Genomic DNA, 15,855 nt, shown 5'->3' on the forward strand with positions numbered 1-15,855 from the left:
CCTTTCTTTGGCCTCACGGAGGGGTCGGATAAGGTCCGCAATGGAGGTCCTTTTGACCTTCACCCCTTCTCCTCCTCCTCCCTCTCCCCCTCCTGCCTTGGTGGCTCGACCGGCTCGAGCCCTCTTGAAGGCAAAGAATTCGCCAAATTTTTTCTTGATGTTTTTGGTGGGAATTGTGGTGGAAGACGAGGGGAGAGGGGGGGTGGAGGACGTAGACAGGGGTGGAACATCGTTAGATGGAAAGGATGTGTCAGTATGTGGGACAGTGGGGGAGGTGACAGTGGTGGTGACAGAGGAGGTGATATTCTCAGACGAGGAGGAAAAGGGGGTTGAGCTCGGCTCTGGGGGGGTTTCGGCTTGGGCAGGGTTTGACTCCTCCCACTGGCCTTTTCTGCAGCAGGGAGACAGCAGAAAGAGCAACAGACAAGAAGAGACACTCAGTACTACTCAGTACTACTCAGTACTGCTACTGCTACAGGGCAAGACTCATGCTCATTTCAGCTACACGGAGAGAGACATTCTGCAGCCTCAGAGCAAACACAGCAGCCCCGGACTCCTGGTCTGAAGACACTCACTGTGGTTACAATATGTAGCAGATAACATGTCACTATTGTGGTTAGCAGCCAGCTACAGGTTAAAATCTAAAATTGTTTTTACAACTTAGATGGACACAATCTTTGTTATGGTGTTGTTAGAAAGGAGGAACTCTAACCACCACTACTTTTTCTCCATCCATCCATGTATCAGTTACCGTCCCGGGGGCAGCAGTCTCCACGACGGCCACCCAGATCACACTGCACCGTACCAGCCCCTTGTGAACCTTCCTGCGGGTGGTGAGTCCACTGGACGGAGACAACCGCCCTAACCGGGGTTCGATCTGAGCCAGGAGGTCAAACCCGGGGTTCTACACCAATGACAGAGACATTGCCTCTGGGCCAAAACACCACTCTACCTTTATCTAATTATGGTATTTTCAACATTAGTATAATTTTTTGTATTACAAGTAAGATGCTAAAGCCTTCTAGATTCAAACGTTATTTAAAAGATTAGTTACAAACTCTGCTTTAATCTATGCTAAAGATTAACCTAACTTTGGAAGTGGAACATGATTTGCAAATTCTCAATTTAGTGACATAATTTAGTTTTTTTAGAATGTAAAAAACTAAACTAACTAAAATCTACAGAAAGACAACATAATAAAAAACAATGGTTAGAATAAGAGTTTGTTAGCGCTTGTTAGCACTCGTCCTCATCAAATATTCTCTGTAAATCTCCCTAAAAACACCAACAAGTTTATGATGAAGTAAACCAAACAACATGAGGCCTTTCACAGTAATTATAGAATATATACATATATAAATATATATGTATATATATACTGTATATACATACATAAACACATACTAACAACGATAGTCATGACTCTCAGCGTCTCACGTCTGTCTTTTTCTTCACCTGTTTTGTCTCCAACACAAGTCAAACCTGTGAACTCACACGCAGCAGCTACATTTACAGACAGGTGATGGTTGTGAAGCGCTGCTGTTTTTGTGAAGTCGACTGCATAAACACAGTCGGCTTCACTAAAACCACGGATCCAGCTGTTCTGGTTCTGGTTAGTGATTGGACATATTTCACATTTTACTCTATAAATTTTTATAAATTTTTGAAAGAGCAGAGATAGAATCAAACTGGATCAGACTGGATCAGACTGAGACTTAGCTCCGGACTGGTGTTTACTCAGGTACAGAACGGAAATGTAAAATGGCCGCCTACTTATTCTTTCATAATATTTTTATTTTTTTTGTGACCTGACATGGCTGGACAGAGGAGGAGAGAGTAGTCGGCGGCAAGGCTATCAAACTACACTGTATTTGGAACATCCTGCATCAGTGACCCTGAGGTGTGACCTCTGTGTGCTGCAGACTGGAGCTGTGTTTACTCTGAGGCTGCAAAACCAAAAGGGAGAGGATGAGAGTGTGCTGCCGTGTCTGGATTCTGTTCTGGTCTCCAACATCCTGGTCGTCAGGTTTTAGTTTAAGGAAACAAAGTCAGACCTGATTCACTGGTGCATCTTCTACAGACACATCTGTATTTGGAAAAGTGTGAGTTTATGATTATTTAAAAAGTCCCTTTTCATCTGCCTTCATAAAAATGACAACTAAATTCACCGTGTGTTCAGTTGTTGATAGAGAAAAATTCAGACAGGCAGTAAAAGTTGATGTGTTGGAGTGAAGGCCAGAGGATTTGTTGACATCGAAACATCAACACATTAACATGCATCTACACACACTCACACTCACACACACACACACACACACGGCACAACTGTAAATTCACCAACACTTCAATACCTGGGAGAATCAAAAAGTTCCAAGACAGATGTAATCATTTTAATCTCTGTTATAAGAGACGTTAATCTGTGTTAGATTTGTTTCATTCTGTTTTTCAGTTTTTAAATGTGAACCACTGTTTTAGATTTGTTGACGTTATTGAAATGTTGCAACGGGTTTTGATCCAGCTGCAGCCGATTTTTACACTTAAAGGAACTGTTGGGAAAATGATTGAAACTTAAATTGAATAAATGTAGAGAAATAGTTTTAAAGTAAATATTTGTCGTAGATCTTTTTGACTCGTATTTAACACACAAACATAAAGACAGAAGTACTTTAATGTCCCTCTTTGTATTGAGTCACTGTGAAAATAACGAGCAGCACAACACTAAAACAACACTGTATTTAAAATGATGATTTCTTTTTTTAAACAATCATCAGAACCAGAACTTAGATCACTAATAGTGAATAGTGATTATAAATACAAAAAGGAACTTAGAACTACAAGATAAATAAAGTAATAACACCAATCATAAAAAGACTATTTACAATCCTCAGATTTTACTACTAGTTTAAAAATCTGAAGAACACTGCTACAGTGGGTACGCAGTAAATACAGTTTCTATAAAAGTACATAAGAGCAGCAGAGCATTGTGGGAGGTGTGTAGGAACTGCTGATAGAGGGCGTCATTTAGTTTGTTCTCACTATTTGTCTGTAGTTTCATGAAGAACATGAAGAAAAAAGGACGACAACGAGAACTGAGGGGGTTTAGTCACATTTTCACTAATGAAAAAATGATAAGATTTTACCTCATCAGTGACTCAAACCTCCGTCTGTTTAGTTGAAGACAACACTGATCTACTGGCAGGAATTGAAGAAAGACACTCACAAAGATCTTCATCAACAGCTCTAATTTCATTGCTGCTGCCCCCTAGCAGAAGAGGGTTTAACTATTCTGCCGTTCATGCTTTGACGAGTAAACAAAAAAATTATATGCCATAAATAAATATAAAGTTTCGAACCAATTAAGTGAAATTGGATAATTTTCCACGGCACACTAGTGGGCCACGGCACAGAGGTTGGGAATCACTGATGTAGAGTGTCGGTAATTTAAACACTCACAACTTTAATTTAATGTGTGTGTATGTATGTGTGTGTTAATTAAACTCACAGTGCATAGTCAGGGAGGATTTTCTTGGTGAAGAACTCCTCTACTCCTTCATCCACTCTGCCCATCCCTTCACTGGCCTCATTCTCTACTTTTACAGCTGGCTCCTGTAACAAAAGGACACACTTTATGAGCACACACTGGACGACTCCCCCCCCCCCCCCACACACACACACACACACAGTATTTACATCTGATGTGTGTTGTTCTCCAGCAAACCCTGTGATCAGTCACTCAGGTCTATGTGTCAAATCATAACACTATATATAAAATGTCATTGAAATACCAGAGCTGGCCAGAAGGGGCAGATTGTCCATTCCTAAATTGTTGTGTCAAAATTAGGTCTTTTATTTACATGACTTCAATAATATTATTGTATTTATCATTCAAAAAAAACGTTCTCCTGGAGAACAGCGTACATTAGCACCACCCTCAGGCCAATGGAGCAGAAAGGGAGCCACCTAGTGGTTTTAAATTCAAACATGGCAGAAATCAACTTAGCCAGTTTAAAAAACTGCTGTTATTTTATTCTCTAATTATTTTTGGCGCCAGTGTTTGAATTTCAGTTTTTTAAAAATGTATTTTGCATTACTGTAAAAAAAAAAAAAAAAGTATACACGATACAAAGCAGGTGGTCACTGCTTCATCATGTTTGGAGGTCATTGAAGAAGAGCCCTGAATTCTGTGGCTCCCAGTTCCCCCAGAGATGGAATCATCTGTGTCCATTCTAAAACTTTAAATGAAATCATCTTAAAAATGTCATTAATAAAAAATAATCTGCATCAAAAAGACACGTTGAGTTCATGACATGAAGTTTATCTTTTTGAAGCAGGCCTGGTCAGACTGTCTCCAGCTCAGTTGTGAATCAGCATTCTAGTGTATGTGGGTCAGGACGGGTCTGCAGGAGCTCAGCACAAACTGTTAACACCGGCTGCATCACTGCTGAAGTCCAAGTTTAAGGAGAGGAAACATCTATGAAAGACATCGTAATGAAACTAAGTGGAGGTGAAGCAGCACCAAGAGGCTGAACATGAAACTAAAAACAACGTCATCTTCACATGTCGCATACACACATTTGTTTTGCCTGAAGTTCAGCTATGTTTTGGTGATTGCTATACAGTAGTCCCTCGCTATTTCGCGGTTCATCTTTCGCGGATTCATGACTTCGCAGGTTTTTTAAACTGTATATGTTCGGTAGCCCCGCAAAAAAGAGTCCGTTCCTGCTACTACTACTACGGATACACCTTCGGAGACCGTGGAAGAGGAGCCCCAAGAAATGGCACCATCCTCTGGTGAGACGTAAAATCAATCATCGGCTGTAGGCAGTAAACGTCATCATCACCTTCCTCATCATTTACTGCGCATAAATACGGTGGCACTACTTCGTGGAAATTCAGTTCTGGCGGCAGACCTCGGAATCTATCTATCGCGATAAACGAGGGACCGCTGTATTTATATATGACGTACATTTACTGAAGTGTGCTATGTTTACGTGTAGCTTCACTACGTCAACAGTGAGTCTCACACCTTCGTAGAAAAATAGAAAGGTTGTAGCCATTTGCTTGCTGTTACTGTAGCTCCTTCTAACCCACATTTAAAATTTTGTGTAACTATTAAGCCAGTGTTTTCCAACCTTTTTTGAGAATCAGGAAAAACCCCAGGGCACACCATCAAACAATAATATCCACCAAAGGTCCATGGAATGAAATCTAATAATCCTCTAGTTCAAAAGCTCAGCCAGTTTAGTTGAAGACAACGCTGATATACTGGCAGGAATTGAAGAAAGGCACTCACAAAGATCTTCTTCAACAAAGATTTTTTTGTTTCGTTTTCATAGCCCTCTGCTGCCCCCTAGCAGAAGAGGATTTAACTGTTCTGCCTTTCATGCTTTGATGAGCAAAGAAAATTTGGCAACATTTCTGCCGTCCTTTTGGCTGAAGGTAATTTATTTTATCTCTGGTTAATTGTTCAGATCAAATTCTGTTTTTGAATAATAACATACAACCTCTTTCGTTTATCACGTTTTAGCCATCTGTGTTTATTGTATTTGTTAGCTTATTATAAGGCGGTTTAGTTTATTGACCTTCAGCTACGTTTTGGCTAGCTGGCAAGTATTATGCAGACAGCATGGTAAACAACGTAAAGTGGTAAAGTGTTCTTGAAAAGTTCTAGTTAAAAACAAAACACTAAACAAAAAAAAGATAGTGATACAAGGTAAACCAAAGTAAACGTAATCTGTTTTTGTTTTTTAACTCTTCTCATGTCTTTTCTAGAATGAAAGGAAACTACAATTCCTCTCTATTCCCCCCCCCCCCCCCTAACCCCCAGCCCCTCCCACAGCCACCTGTCTCTCTGTGCCACATGCCAGCATGGATGAAGGCCAAGTGTTTCTTTAATTTCACACACAAACACAGAAATGCTCTGACTACAGAGTGATAAAAACATCAACACTGGTTACCATAAAATCAGCTTCTAACCAGCAACCACTTCGTATTATTCTATGGTGTTTTATGCTTGTACACACTATGATGTTGAGGTTTTTTTGTTGGCTTAACACCAGGGTCTTCTCCTCTCTCCTGCCACAGCCACAGAGATAATCTGGAGAAGCAGCATTCAGCAGAACAGAACGGAACGGAACAGAACAGAACAGAACAGAATAGAACAGAACAGAGCAGAACAGAACAGAACAGAGTAGAGCAGAACAGAGTAGAGCAGAACAGAACAGAACAGAACAGAACAAAACAGAACAGAACAGAACAGAGCAGAACAGAGCAGAACAGAGCAGAGCAGAACAGAACAGAGCAGAGCAGAACAGAACAGAACAGAACAGAGCAGAGCAGAACAGAACAGAACAGAACAGAGCAGAACAGAACAGAGCAGAACAGAACAGAACAGAACAGAACAGAGTAGAGCAGAACAGAGTAGAGCAGAGTAGAGCAGAACAGAGTAGAGCAGAACAGAACAGAGTAGAGCAGAACAGAGCAGAGCAGAACAGAGCAGAGCAGAGCAGAACAGAACAGCACAGAACAGAACAGAACGGAACAGAACGGAGCAGAACAGAACAGCACAGAACAGAACAGAGTAGAGAAGAACAGAATAGAGCAGAACAGAACAGAAGAGAAAAGAACATAGCGAAACAGAACGGAACAGACCAGACCAGAACAGAACAGAACGGAACAGAACAGAACAGAGCAGAGCAGGTGGAGCAGAGAGGCAGGGCCGACAGTGGACTCCCAGTACTGTCAATACACAGAAAAAGACTGACCACAAACATTTAATTTTAACAATCAGATTTAAGGCACCGACATCAAATGCAGGAGCAGTTTGTTGATACTTATTTCTATATTGAAATGCACTGAATCTGGTGCCATTTAAAACTGGAGGGAAAAAGAGTTACGAGCAAAAACAATATATATTTCTTCATGTATAGAAAAATGTAATATTTGTGAAACCATAATTCAAACATCTGCATTAAAGGGTTTCTGTTTGTTCTGTGTCTTTTTCTGGAAATGTGCAAAAAGCATACAATGACAATAAACCTTTAGTTTATATTGTGCTAATCAAACATTTCACATTCTAGTCTTTAAAAAAATCTAAAACATACAGTACAGTAACATAGGAATGTTTCCTATGATAGAGTTGGTGCTGATAATCTGATAAGATCTAATGTTCCTCTTAGCCTTACTGCTAACGCTGCTAACGCTGCATATTTAGCCTAGAAACACACACATGTATGCAGCAGGCTGTGACTCTGCTCCTTCATTTCATCTGTAACACTGTCATACGATGAACGTGAAACTACGTGAACCCACGTCATATCTGGTCATTTAGCAGACGGCGGAGGCTGACTGGTTTTTACCGCTTTTTGTCGGCTGTAATCCTGCACCACACAAACCTAGTTGTGAACGCTGAACTTTAAATCCAATTATAGTGGAGCCATCGATCAGCACTGAATAGATGGAGCGTCTGACAGTTTAATTTTTATTGTTATTTTTATAGCGCAGACGTGAAAATCTTTTAAAACTCTTTCACATTATATTTGCCCCCAGGTGGGGGGTCGGGGGGGCAGTTACCACTGTTTATTTACACTGATATTTTAGAATTTGTTTGTCTTTTTATTCCAGCAATATACAGAAAAATACTGTTGTTTGTTTAAAATGAGGAATGATGATGAGTCTCAATTAATCACGATTAATCACGAGCAATCATTATAGACTGTATAAGTCTTTTCCCTTTGTTTGTCATTTGTCATCACAAATTTCTACCTAAGTAGATGTAAATGTTTATCATAGTGAATGTATATATTTATTTAGATACATAGACCCTGTAGGTGGCAGTATTGTAGAGGAAAAAAAACCTTAAGTAAAGTAGTACATGTTTCAGGGAGGGTCAGGATCAGCTCATAACCAAAGTTGACCAGAGACCTTCTCTCACTACGAAGCCTCTTGTTTTTACATGTTGTTTGTGTCACAGATACACAAAGTGTTGGTTAGGGGGCAGTAGTGTCCAATAAGTAGACTTGTAGTCTGTTTCTCCAAGGAGTCGCTGCTGAAGGAACAACGTCAGCAAACGGTGTGTGTGTCGTTTGACGGTTTGTTAGAATCGACAAAATAAGAAATCACAGACACTGTCAGGTCGCCACGGACAAAGAGAAATCCCTGCTCTACTACTGACACAGAGAGAGAGAGAGAGAGAGAGAGATAGAGACCTACACTAAAGTGAGGGCATGAAGAATTGAGTTGGTGGAAGCATTCCCAGGAGAGAGGGGGGGGGGTAAGAGAGAGAGGGGAGAGAGAGAGAGGGGGGGGAGAGGGAGATAGCAACATCAGGAACAACCCAGGGAACACCACTCCCAAAATTCTATCTCTATCTCTCTCCCCCTTTTTTTACTCTCTACCACACACACGTAACATTCATAAACACACTCACAGGGGGAGGTGGGGATGAAGGAGGGGAGAGAGAGAGAGAGATAAAAGGCACGACTACATCATAGAAGGGAATACAAAAATGGCTACCAGTACTACAATATTACTACAGCATCATAGTAATGGTAAACAGAACAAGACACAGACAAATAGACAGACCGATTTTTCACTGTTATCTTCTTTTATCTTTCACCACCTTCATCACCTTCATCCCTGCTCTGTGTCATCCATGTCTGTATTTTATCTCTGTCTGTGTTATTTCCCCGACGTCGGTGTAAATATTGATGTGAACTGTTTCTATGTATGTGCTCATTGACAGCATGTAGAAATATAAAAATATGAATATCCAAATGAAACTCTTCTTACCTGAGGCCTGGTGGAGGGAGGCTGTGTGTGCGTCCGCCGCGGCCGAGGTCGGGAGGCGGTGTAGTGCCTTAGAGTCTGTCCCTGGGTGGGTAGAGGCTCCATGGGAGAAGCTGGTGGTCCAGAGTTGGGGAGGGGGCCTGGGCTGGAGCGGCCGTAACCAGGGAAGGGACCCCGTGGTCTGTTTGAGCCTCTGTGGCCGGCAGCCTCCTCCTCTAGAGCTGGAGTAGAGATGGAGCCGAGGAGGGGGAGACAGGGAGGAGGAGGATCAGGAGGAGGAATGAACGATGCACTTCTCACTCCTGATATTGCTGCTGCAGCATCCACAGCCGCCGCCGCCACCCCCTCCTCCTTCCGCCTCCTACCCCTCCTCCATCCCGGGGGGGAGGGAGACGGGGAAGTGGAAGGGGAAGGGGTGGGGCTTCTGGCCGTGACTGACAGGGGGGTTGCCGCTGATGGCAGTCGTGGGAGGTCACATCTTTCATCTCCTCCTCCTTCTTCTCCTCCCCTACTTCCCTCTGCTCCTCTGTCCCAGTCTGCATCCAGGAGACCTGAGAGAGGAGCAGCAAAATTAAAAGGGGGAGAAGCAAAAAGTGGGAGGTTTTAAGAAGGGGTGAGGTGGGGAGATTTATGACACATTTTTGGGAGAAATATGTCAGATGTAGGTCATACAGATGGGTGTACAACAGAGGAGGAGCAGGAGGGAAGAGGAGAAGGAACTGTGGCCATGAAGGGTGGAGGAGAGGGTAAGTAGTATGGGGGAGAGGGGGTAATTGAGAAGTAATGATTTAAGCAGAGACATAAACCGAGCAGCAGATGGCGCTGCAGTAACACTGTAGAACAGTTGACCAAGTGCAGTGGCAGGTTCACGTAACCGACACTGCCCCCTTCTGGTCTCAATGACGCAGAAAAACAAACAAACAAACAAACAAAAACAATAATCACTTATGTTGAGTATGTGTGCGTTTAAAATGCATATGTCATATATAAATTATATGTCATTATATGTTGGGAGAAATCTCTCTCGGCTAACTTCACTCCTAACTTCTTCAGAGCTTCTGGGGCGCTAGAAACAGCGTCCAGTCAGTGCAGCACAGCGGCCAATAGCTGACCTGTTGCTGACATGAGATATGTGCATAGCAACAGTTCATCCAATCCGATTCATTTGTAGCCCCAGCCAAGTCTCGCGGTTAGTGGATATCTGCTATTTGTTACTAACAGATCAGCTGTGTACCTGCGCCACAAGGGGTCACTGGTGTAACAGTCAACAGTCTTGTGTGTAAAACTGGGTAAATATGATCCAGTATTTTGTTTATATTTTCAGTATCAAATCAAAGTTTGTACGATGTGCTGTTCGTGTTGTTGTAGAAGAAAGCCTCAAGTTTTTAAAACTAGCATGAAATAATAACTATCAGCAATGGAAATAGCTTAATATGACACAGCGCCACCTAGAATAATGAGCCAAAGGTCAGGTCTGACACAGTGAGATGACAATAAACACATGGATCAACATTAACCAATCAGTGGAGTGGATTCTTACTCTTGATGGAAGAGGCCGGCCTCATGCTCTTGGAGTGGAAACTGTTTCTCCAAAAAGCTGGAGTGTACTGACGACAACACAGAGTCAAGTCAACTGGAGGCTCCACACATTCACATACATGGATGTTCTTATCACTATATATACACAGTCACTTCTATACAGTAACTATATCTACAGTAAATATATACTGTCACTTTTATACAGTAAATATATATAGTACCTATAGATACAGTAAATATATTTACAGTCACTTCTATACAGTAACTATACGTAGTAAATGTATATACAGTAACTATATGTAGTAAATGTATATACAGTAACTATATGTAGTAAATGTATATACAGTAACTATACGTAGTAAATGTATATACAGTAACTATACGTAGTAAATGTATATACAGTAACTATACGTAGTAAATGTATATACAGTAACTATATATACAGTAAATATATTTACAGTCACTTCTATACAGTAACTATACGTAGTAAATGTATATACAGTAACTATACGTAGTAAATGTATATACAGTAACTATACGTAGTAAATGTATATACAGTAACTATATGTAGTAAATGTATATACAGTAACTATACGTAGTAAATGTATATACAGTAACTATACGTAGTAAATGTATATACAGTAACTATATATACAGTAAATATATACTGTCACTTTTATACAGTAAATATATACAGTAACTATATGTAGTAAATGTATATACAGTAACTATATACAGTAAATATATATAGTACCATATATACAGTAACTGTGTACACAGTAACTGTATATAGAGTAAATATATAGAGAGTAACTGTATATAGAGTAAATATATATATATATATATATATATATATACAGTAGGTGAGAGGAGCCTCACCTCATCAGTGGGGAATTCACTGTCAGTCAGACACAGCTCTGGAACTCTGAGTGTGGGAGCGCTGCAGGAGTTTTCTTTAATAAAACAGTTCTAGACAATAAACAACACAGTTGACAGATGAACACACACTCCTACTGCTCTACAGCCGTTCTAACTGAACATCAATCACCTCCATGTTCGTTATCTGTAGTGTTTTTAAAACATTTATAAAATCCTGTAGTTCAGCCTTAAATGACTCACCTTCAGTCACGTCCAGACAGAGTTTCTACGTAAAGCAGTTAGTTAAAGAGCTGCTGAGGTTTGTTTCTTGAAATTGACCAATGGTGACTCACCATTTTGTCCTGGGTGGCTGTCAAATCCTGTAGTGACTGTTCTATGATGCTTTCAGCCAATGAGACGCTCAAGCTTTCTCTTAGTTCACTGGATGGATGGGGGGTGGGTGGATGGGTGGATGGATGAATGAATGAATGGATGGATGGATGGATAGATGGGTGGGTGGATGGATGGATGATGGATGGATGGATAGATGGGTGGGTGGATGGATGGATGATGGATGGATGGATCAATGGGTGGGTGGGCGGGTGGGTGGATGAATAGAAAAGAGAAAAACATTTAATTCCATTTCAAACCTGTGGTAAATCTAGTGAATCACTGATTTAGAGCAGAATATGAATCTGTTCAAAACAATAACCACAGTTACATCAGAACACGATGTTGTCGATCGTCTCCTAAGACTTTTGTTTTTTAGTGTTTCAAAAAGCTCCAAATAATTAAAGACAAGACGCACAGAGCGACTCATGTAAGACTCAAATGTAAATAAGTCCTTGATTTTCTTTTTCTTATAAGCCACAGAATACACACTTCCTGTGTGTTTTATTGCTGAAACATTGCTACAGCTAGCCACAGGTTCATTTTGTACAGACTCTTCAAAGAACTGAAAGAAAATCATTACTGTCACCTGAGAAAAAAAAAGGAAAGCCTATATTAGTGCAAGTAACAAGTTTGGCCCCCGAGCCAGTGTTTGGATGTGCTACTCTTTTTGGTGCTGCTGTTCTAACGTTTGAACATTATGAACCTCTCCCAGTCTAAATAAGTCTAAATGAATGCAGTTCCTCACCTCAGCCTGTTGGTGATGATCTCCCCCGTCTTCTCCACCAGCGTGTTCCTCAGGAACTCCTGCGTCTGTCTGCTTCTCCTGGACACACACTCTGACAAACACTCCCACACACTGGAGCGCTGGACCACACGTGGACACACCGACTCAGCACTCCTCATCAGGCCCTGAGCCATTTCCTGGAAGTGACAGAACAACAGACATTATGGTCTGTCGATTTGGACAGTGATGAGTTTGTGTCCAGTGTCCAAACGTCCACCTGAATACTCTGTGTGAAGTCATTGGTCAGCACAGCCGCCGTGTCACCGAGTGTGGAGTTCACCATGTCTCTGTCTGAGGAGCTGGTCGTGCCGGCCTGGTACAGAGAGGGAAGGAGCTGCAAAAGAAGAGGAACCATCAACAGATCTGTGACATCATCATCATCATCATCAACATCATCAACATCATTAACATCATCAACATCATTAACATCATCTTCATCATTAACATCATCTTCATCATCTTCAACATCATTAACATCATCTTCATCATCAACATCATCTTCATCATCATCATCTTCAACATCATTAACATCATCTTCATCATCTTCAATATCATCATTATCATCAACCTCTTCATCATTGTCATCATTAACTTCATCTTCTTCTTCATCATCATCATTATCATCATCATCTTCATCATCATCATTGTCTGAATGATCTTTATCATCATCATCATCATCATCATCATCGTCATCATCATCGTGTTAATGCTCCTCTGTCGTCCCATGAGCCTCAGTAAATCAGATCTATGACACGTGTTAAAGCCATTACACAAACTGAAGCTGTTATTCTTTACATTATAGCAGTGGTTCCCAAAATAAGGGGCAGGCCTTCTGGTCAGGCACTGACTTGTTAAGGTGGGACACAGCAGGTCAAATTTATTTAAGTTTTTTAAAATAAAGTTCTGAAAGTCTGTATAGAATCATCAGAAGGGAACGTGAACTCACACCACTGCACACAACCAAATGTGACCTCTACTTTTAACCCATCATCAAAGCCAGCAGGGGGCAGCTTTGAGTCCCCAGGGAGCAGTGTGTGGGGACCAGTACTGTGGTGCTGTACCTTGACGGCCTCCCTGGAGTTGTGCAGAACTTCATGTGCCGTCAGGAAGTCCTCCTGGATCTGCTGCAGACTGCACTGCTTTATTTCCTGGAGACTGTCCTCCAGCTGACGACACATTCCCTGGACCAGCTGAGAACAGCAGAGACACAAGGCTAAAAAGATCAGGACTGGAGGGGTGAGGGTGAGGTGACGGGAGAGGCTGAAAGTTTTATTTCAACGACATCAAAATGACTATGATTTTTCTTCACCTTCTCTGACTGTTGAGTTCTGAAAACTCGATGAAGTTCTTCTCTGTCAAACTGTCTCTGGTTGTTTCTGTCCAAACACTGCTGTATCTGCTCTCTCACACACACACACACACACACACAGAAGTGAAGTGTGTGAAGTTAAGGTGCACATATTCTCCCTGTCCTCTCTGACTGACCTTGTGCAGGGCCTCTCTTGTTCTGTCAGGGTTGCTGCGGTAACTGTTAGTGATGTCAGTCAGAGGGAGAGACACCTGCTGGAGAGTGAAGTTCCTGCAGGGAGAAAAGAGAAAACCAGAGAAAATAATGAATGAATGAATTAAAACACAGGCTGACATTCAGCAACAAGATCACGTGTTCAGAAAATACATTTAGAGGCAAGACATTTTCAAAAACTATTCAGAAAAGTACACTCTACCTCTTGGAAAGGAAGGGGCTTGTCTGTGTGTGTGTGTGTGTGTGTGTGTGTGTGTCACCTTTCCAGAGCATCAGCCACGTCCTGATAACCTCTGGCTGTGATGTTGTTTCTGTCCCACCTTAACGACCTTTGAACAGAGACACAGACTCGGTCTGTTAAAGTGTCATTACAGCTGCCTGACACGGAGGTCACTGTTGTGCAGCCAGTCAGGAGACAAAATTCTTTCACCAAATGAAATATTGACATCTAGTGGAAGTCGGTGGATCTACAGTCCATTCTGGATTGTCAAAGTTGGGTGATGACGTCATATGTTCAACACTCGTTTCAAAGGGGTGTTTTTTCCAGTGTGGAAGGAAGAGAATTGTGATCACGTGATTGTTTGAAATTCTAAGATGATAGTCGGAAAGACTTATGGGTCAGATCATCTAAAATGATTTCCATAAAACTTGGACGTTTAATCCAATTAAATGTATTCTTAGAATCCACTCAATACATATTTATTATTTTTGACTGACAATTGTAACATATAAAATATAGATTTGTGAAGTTAGAATTGTAATTAAAATATTTGAAAAACACCTTTTTTCACAGTTTCAGAAATTCTTCGAATTCTAATTTACCCTGATTTTTTTTATTTCATTTTCTTAGTTTTTTTTTCATATTTCATTTTTCACATATTATAGTTTAAAATCATTATTTATCAGATTCGTTTTAACGTATTAATGTATTAAATACTGTTGTAGTACCTAAATCCTCCAACAGGGTGTGTGTGTTCACCTCAGTCTGGTGTTGTTGACCAGGGCTTTGGCCATCATCTTGGCTCCAGTGTCTCCCATGTTGTTTCCACTGATGTCCAGCTGGGCCAGAGCAGCGTGTCCTCCCAGAGCACTGAGCAGGATGTGGATCCCTGACTTCAGCTTGGAGTCACAGACGGACAGAGACCGCAGCGACTGCACAACCAGACTCAGCTCAGCCACACACACACACACACTTACACAAATACCAAGAAACCAATGGTTCGAGTGAAGAACTCACACACTCTTCATCCTGGATGAGCTGAGCTATTCTGTGGAGAACATCAGTCAGAGCTCTGGAAGACGGAGGTGGGAGGGAGGGACGGTCATTAAAGAAAAACTGGGACACCTGACAAAAGTTCCTACAGCAACATTGTTTTCACCTGGACTTCATGGTGAAGTTTCTCCCCAGAGCCAAGTGTTGTAGGAAGCGACAACGGCCCAGAGACAGAACCAGAGTCACCATGTCGTTCTCCAAGCCTTCGCTCCAACAGGACGAGAACAGGAAAACGGAGAAACGAGGGGCGGACATTTCTGAATTAAAACATTCGACTGTGTGCAAATTCTGAGCTCTGTTGTACACAGTAAAATTCAATTCCATTAAAGTAGCTAGTCACAGCCTAGAGAGGCTTTCATTCCTGGCTTTTTCCTCCCCTTTTTTTTAAACAAGAATAAACATATTGCATCCTAAAAAAAGTTTGTTAAAGCAAAGTTCTCTTTCTATGTTTTCAAATATAAATAATCAATCATTAAGATCTTAATCAATTTAAAAATATACGTGTGTGTGTGTGTGTGTGTGTGTGTGTGTGTGTGTGTGTGTGTGAGTACCGTTGTCAGAGATGTCCAGACTTTTGATGGCTGTAGCTTCAGAGATGTGCTCTTGTATCACCTGAGCTCCTGCTGAGTGAAGCTACACACGCACACACACAGTTCCATTCATTTTCCTAACAATGTCCCCGCAAGTGACAACCCTCCG

At 41.4% G+C, this 15,855-nt stretch overlaps 1 protein-coding gene across 1 annotated transcript in view; it reads right to left on the reverse strand.

The window, feature by feature from the left end:
* The window catches only part of carmil2 (capping protein regulator and myosin 1 linker 2), a 28,592-nt gene that overhangs the window by 4,888 nt on the left and 7,849 nt on the right, over positions 1-15,855 (reverse strand). Inside the window, exons 19-34 of the mRNA XM_017033329.2 lie at positions 15,708-15,791; positions 15,263-15,359; positions 15,121-15,175; positions 14,863-15,035; positions 14,144-14,212; positions 13,847-13,940; positions 13,671-13,757; positions 13,423-13,551; positions 12,579-12,695; positions 12,323-12,498; positions 11,538-11,625; positions 11,206-11,295; positions 10,328-10,394; positions 8,791-9,338; positions 3,503-3,606; positions 2-391 (exon numbers count right to left, since the gene is read on the reverse strand). Coding sequence (XP_016888818.2) covers positions 2-391; positions 3,503-3,606; positions 8,791-9,338; positions 10,328-10,394; positions 11,206-11,295; positions 11,538-11,625; positions 12,323-12,498; positions 12,579-12,695; positions 13,423-13,551; positions 13,671-13,757; positions 13,847-13,940; positions 14,144-14,212; positions 14,863-15,035; positions 15,121-15,175; positions 15,263-15,359; positions 15,708-15,791 — 2,368 coding nt within the window. The remainder of the gene's footprint in view (position 1; positions 392-3,502; positions 3,607-8,790; positions 9,339-10,327; positions 10,395-11,205; positions 11,296-11,537; positions 11,626-12,322; positions 12,499-12,578; positions 12,696-13,422; positions 13,552-13,670; positions 13,758-13,846; positions 13,941-14,143; positions 14,213-14,862; positions 15,036-15,120; positions 15,176-15,262; positions 15,360-15,707; positions 15,792-15,855) is intronic.

This window comes from Cynoglossus semilaevis, chromosome 6 (assembly GCF_000523025.1).
Source record: "Cynoglossus semilaevis isolate Cse_v1.0 chromosome 6, Cse_v1.0, whole genome shotgun sequence".
Lineage (NCBI taxonomy): Eukaryota > Metazoa > Chordata > Actinopteri > Pleuronectiformes > Cynoglossidae > Cynoglossus > Cynoglossus semilaevis.